Genomic DNA, 5,723 nt, shown 5'->3' on the forward strand with positions numbered 1-5,723 from the left:
TAATGTGCTATTGGATGAATTTGCTAGAATTCGTGGAGATAACATAGGTTATCTTTTCCATTTTTTTTTCTCCAGAAGTCTCATAACGGGTTGGACACTTATCTATTTATCTTCTGTATCTGTTAACTCTTTTCTCCTACCTCTTTATCCTTTTCTAGGACTTTTGTGAACAATTTCTTCAGGCCAAAAATTTATATTCTACCTGTATTTATCCAACTGCTTATTTTACTATATTGTGTTTTCACTTCAACTATTATCTTTGTCATAATATGTCCACTTGGTTCATTTTACTTTTTTGTTATTTCATAATGCTGGTATCTTGCTTATGTTATATCTGTGGGAAGTCTTAAACTTGTGCTTTTGATAGAGTATTTATTCCAGTTTTCTCTCTTTCTTTATAGGTAGTTGTAATTATTTGGCCTTAGAGCTCCTAACCTGAGGCACACCTGCTACTCTAGTATTTGCCAATGAAGTGGGATACAATTCCATGTCACTCTAAAATATAACAGGAGACTTAGCTGACTCTGCCTGTTTGCTGCCATGTGCAGAAATATTAGAAATAACAGGTGAGGGAAACAAAGTTAAGTCTGCTTCTGAAAATAATAAGAAAGCATTCTCTTCAATCATAGAAAATTCTTATAACCAAACTAATTAACCCACCCCAAAGAAACCCAGGAATTTACAAAAATCAACCATATGTATCTGTCTTAAAAACTAGAGGAACAAAACTTTGGTTCCGCTGGTTCCCATTAGGAAGTGAGGGAAATGCCTGTAATGTACTACATTGACTAAAGAAAACTCCAACTGCCCTGTTCTTCACTGACCTCACTAAAAGTGTGCATATATTTAATATCACAAAATTTTCATACAGTGATTATAAGAGGAAGCCAGAACCTAATAGTGTCTAATTTTTTTAAATAGTTACTTTTATTTATATTGTAAGAGTGTGGGGGCTAGGAGTAGGGGGTGAGAGAGAGAGAGAGAGAATCTTAAGCATGCTTCAAACTCAGCATGGAGCCTCATGTAGGCCTTAATCCTACAACCCCAGGATCATGACCTGAGCTGAAACCAAGAGTCAGACACTCAACCAATGGAAACACCCAGCTGCCCCAATAATTACAACTTTAAAAAAATTGACTATTTTTATTAATAAAGTAGCAATTTCACTTATTTTTCTTTGATAACATTATAAATTTATTTTATATTCTAGAAGAAAGGTTTGTTTTGTTGTGTTGTGTTATTTGTTCTCATCCTTGACCAAAGGCAGATTTAACACTCAGCTATTTGTCATCCAGCTTGAAATAAGCATGGCACATCTTTGTTACCTATAAAATAAAAGCTCAATTACCATGCATAGGAGAAAGATCTTAGAAAAATACTAGTTTGCTCCCTTTTGTACTGAGTGTTAAATGAGTTGTTTGGCTTTCAGATATATGGATCTATGTCACATTAGACTTTGGGTCACCTGAGTGGTTCAGCTGGTTAAGCCTCCGACTTTGGCTCAGGTCATGATCTCGTGGTTTGTGAGTTTGAGCCCCACATCAGGCTTTGTGCTGGCAGTTCAGAGCCTGGAGCCTGCTTCAGATTCTGTTACTCCTTCTCTCTCTGCCCGTCCCCTGCTCATGCTCTGTCTCTCAAAAAATCAATATTAAAAACTTTAAAAACAAAACGTAAGGTTTTCCTGTTGCCTGCACTGTTCTAAGTAAATCACATATGTTAATTCTACTTTCAGAAATGCTACAAAGTAGATAATATAATTGTATTCCATTTCTTAAGTTCTCAGAATTGTGACCTCTTGTTTTGTGCTGTGTTTGTTTTGAAAAATGGGTATGAATTCAGAAGCAAGAGTACAAAGAAAATTGAAAATTTGTTTTGACCAAGATGAAGGAGGCAGGTTTACTCTTTGTTCCTCATGAAACAAAATGCTGACTACTGGATTGCATGTGTATGAGCTTTTGGCAATGTAAAAGATGCTTTGATAATTCAAGGAAGATTAGGTTATTTTAATTCCATAACAATTGAGTTCTGCTGTTAAAATTATGCTTCCTCAGCCTACCCTGAAATTGTGAATTCTCTCACTATTCCTAGGAGTAGCTCATACCTTCTTATTCAGAAGTATGTTTATTAAATAAATGAATGCTTTTATTACTTGGGCATATATGAACAAGAATAATGTTCTGTTTTATTTAGAAAAGCAGTGTAATTTCAAGATTTTCTGTTGGAAGAACTGGATCTTTGGGTGGTGTTCTGAGGACATCAGTAAGTTATTTTATGTTTTATTTTTATTTTCACACAATAAGGGGGTTGAAACAAATAAACTCTAATATATCCATAATTCTCAGGACTGAATTTGTCAAGTACTAAAGGCTCCTAATGACAATTCAAAGAAATATGCTAATATATGGTTATAATTAGGTATAGCAACCTCAGTGGCTTTTTCCCTTTTTCAGGAAGCATCTACTGATGACTATACTCTTCATAGCTGCTATTACATCCTTGTTTCTCAGGCTATAGATGAGGGGGTTAAGCATAGGGGTAAGAATGGCATTAAACATAAAGAGGGACTGGTTTATTTTGGGAGTTCTAAAGGATCCTGGCCTCATGTAGACTAATACAGCAGGACCAAAGTAGAGACTGACCACACAAAGATGGGAGAAGCATGTGGCCAAGGCCTTGTTCTTGCCTTCACGGGAATTCATGTGGACAACAGCAAGGAATATACGGACGTAAGAAGCCAGGATGAGACTCAGAGGGATGAGGACCACCAGAAAGCTTGAGACCACCACTGAATTTACATATGCTGAAATGTCCTCACAAGTGAGCTTCAGGAGTGCCATGACCTCACACAAGAAGTGTGGGATCTCTCGAGGATGACAGACGGGTAAGTGCATGACATAGACTGTATGAACCAGTGAAGTTATTGCCCCTCCGACCCAGGACCCAATGACCATCTGTTTACAGATGGTATGGCTCATCATGACTGAATAACGCAGTGGATTGCAGATGGCAATGTAGCGGTCATAGGACATGAGGGTAAGCAGAAGGCACTCAGAAATTCCCAGGGTTAAGCTGAATAAGATCTGGGCTCCACAGCCAATCTGAGATATGGTTCTTTTCCCTGAGAAAAAGTTTGTAGCCATTTTGGGGACAGTAGTTGAGATCAAAGCCACATCAATAAGGGAAAGCTGGCTGAGCAGGAAGTACATAGGACAGTGGAGTCGAGAATCCAACCAGATGAGGAGAATGAGAACAGCATTGCCCATCACAGCCATAAGATATACCAGAAGAATGAGGCAGATCAGGATGACAAGGTGGCTGAACTCAGGCCAGAGACCCAAAAGAATAAAATCTGTGGTGACAGTCTTATTTTTCTCCATGGCTGAACATCATTGCCCAGAACACAATGGTAAGAGGACTGTTCCATTTGATGTGTTATTGTACATCTGCTCTACTTTTCTTATCCCAGGTCACCTTTGCATATGTTCGTGCTGAATTATTTCCTTGTGATCTCTTTAGTATTATGAATAACTTCTCAATATATAAAATTTTCATTAATTATCACTCATTAATTATTTAATAAACAATGATTTTAACACTGTAGCCACTATTAACAAATGGTAATCACTAATAGTAACCAGATAAGAACACAAGGACTTTTAATGTTCTATTAACTAAAGGCCAATCAATTTGATGAATATGTATCATGTACATTTCTTAAAGAACTTAAGAATTCATCACCTTGAGATCCTGTGCAGATATAACTTCAACAGAAGAGCTATGATCATTTTAGACTTAGAAAAATCAACATTTCACTCAGTCTTGGGAGACTTCATAGAAAATGAAGAAGATTCTTGTAATAAATGGGAACACGAGACCTTGATAACCTGAGGGCAGAAAAACATTTCCAGAATTGAGTGTTGTCTGTGTGTACCTATTCTCTCCTACATAGGGGATTTTCATTTTTGCCCAGGTCCTCCTTGCTTTAATCCTAAATCAAGCATTTATTACATCAAGTAAACTAGAATAGAATGTTTAATCATGAAACCAGCACTTAAGAAGAGAACTTCCAAATACAGTTTTTGGTAGTTTCACAGAAGGTTACCTACTCTGCAGGAAGTTTGAATCTGTCATCAAGGTAATTCAAGGCACTAGCTGATTATGTAAAAAAGGACACAAGGTGATGATGGAAGAGATTGTTAAGAAACATCTTAATAAGAAGTGATTTATTTTCTTATTTTATTATTTAAAAATATTTACTTTGAGAGACAGCGTGTGAGTGGGGAAGGGGCAGAGAGAGAGAAAGAGAGAATCCCAAACAAGCTCCACACAGTCAGTGAAGAGTCCGACACAGGACTCAACCTCACAAAACATGAGATCATGACCTGAACCAAAATCAAGAGTTTGAGTCTTAACTGAGTGAGCCACCCAGGTGCCCCAAGAAAGTGATTTAAATTAAAGGTAGAATATCTTTTTTAGAAAAAGTTTGACTGGACTTATAAACTGTAGATGCAGAGGTAGTGTTAAAGATTAGTAAAAAGCACAGTCTCTAAAGGATCAGTACCAGAATTTGAAGTGGCCTTTACTAAATCACCACATTTACCTGCCTAATGGTGTTGGTCTAGTTGAATCATACCTCTGTGTGATATGCAAATTAAAATAATTAATGAGCATAAAGGCTCTAGAACACTGTCTGCCCAATAGTGTTAAATGCCTTTATTAGGCATAAATTAAAGTTTACTTTGCATAAATGGCAAAATATGCCCTCAGGTTCCTAGAAGCACAGGTGTGTACATATTTTCATAGTCCATCAGTGCTTCCACTGTTTCTTGCAGTTTCATCTATAACTGTAGGTGCAATTAAAAATAATGTTAAGGAGTTAAGAAGGTGGATTGGTAGGGGGATCTCTAAGCTTGTCTCACCCCTGGAACACAGCTAGATAGTTATGAAATCATTCTGGAGATGCAAGAAATCAATTGGAAAATCTGCAAGTCTACAAGTAGAAAAGAGACCAAGTTTTGGAAGATTGTTTTAAGAAGAACAAAACAGAACTAGTATCTAGTTTTATTTTTTTCCTTTTGTAGATATTAAAAAATACTTCTTTTCTTTATTTTCTGGACAAATGTATCAGATGGAGAAATTCAATCCAAAAAGAAAAAAAATCAACAGGAAGTATATCTCACAGTCAGGGATTTAATCAATATAGATATAGGTAACAAGATTGAACTAGTTTAAAACAAAGATGATAGGATACTATCCGGGCTTGAAAAGAACATAGGAGACACAAGAGAATGACTTTCTGAAGAGATAAAAGAACTGACATTAAAAATATTATAACCAAGATGCAAACCCAAACGGTGGCCATAAAAACTAGGATTGACGATGCAGAGGAGTGAATCAATGACGGAAAAGATAAAATTATGGTAAATAATTCAGCTGAAAAGAAGAGGGAATCAAAGCTGATGGATCATGAAGGTTGATTTAGGGGACTCAGAAACTTATTAATATAGAATAACATTAGTATCATAGGAGTCTAAGAGTAAGAGGATGAAGAGAGAGAAAATGGATCAAAATTTGATTTGAACAAATTATAGTTGAAACTTACCCTAATCTAAGGAAGGAAAAGGCATCAAAATCCATTCTTGGATGGATTCTTACTTCTGCACAGAGAACCCTCATTAAATTTAACAAAAGCCAGCTATAGCTAAGACATATCATAGTCAAAT

At 36.3% G+C, this 5,723-nt stretch overlaps 1 protein-coding gene across 1 annotated transcript; it reads right to left on the reverse strand.

The window, feature by feature from the left end:
* Nucleotides 1-2,426: 2,426 nt before the first annotated feature.
* Nucleotides 2,427-3,377, reverse strand: LOC120224288 (olfactory receptor 2L13-like). The gene has a single exon (XM_039222536.1). The coding sequence runs from the start codon at nt 3,375-3,377 to the stop codon at nt 2,427-2,429; it is 951 nt and encodes a 316-aa protein (XP_039078467.1).
* Nucleotides 3,378-5,723: the final 2,346 nt, after the last annotated feature.

Source organism: Hyaena hyaena, unplaced genomic scaffold (assembly GCF_003009895.1).
Source record: "Hyaena hyaena isolate Hyena2069 unplaced genomic scaffold, ASM300989v1 scaffold_1155, whole genome shotgun sequence".
Taxonomy (NCBI): domain Eukaryota; kingdom Metazoa; phylum Chordata; class Mammalia; order Carnivora; family Hyaenidae; genus Hyaena; species Hyaena hyaena.

Bases quoted from the DNA above. Each gene is read 5' to 3' on its own strand.
- LOC120224288 (XM_039222536.1), bottom strand. From the start codon at position 3,377: ATGGAGAAAAATAAGACTGTCACCACAGATTTTATTCTTTTGGGTCTC.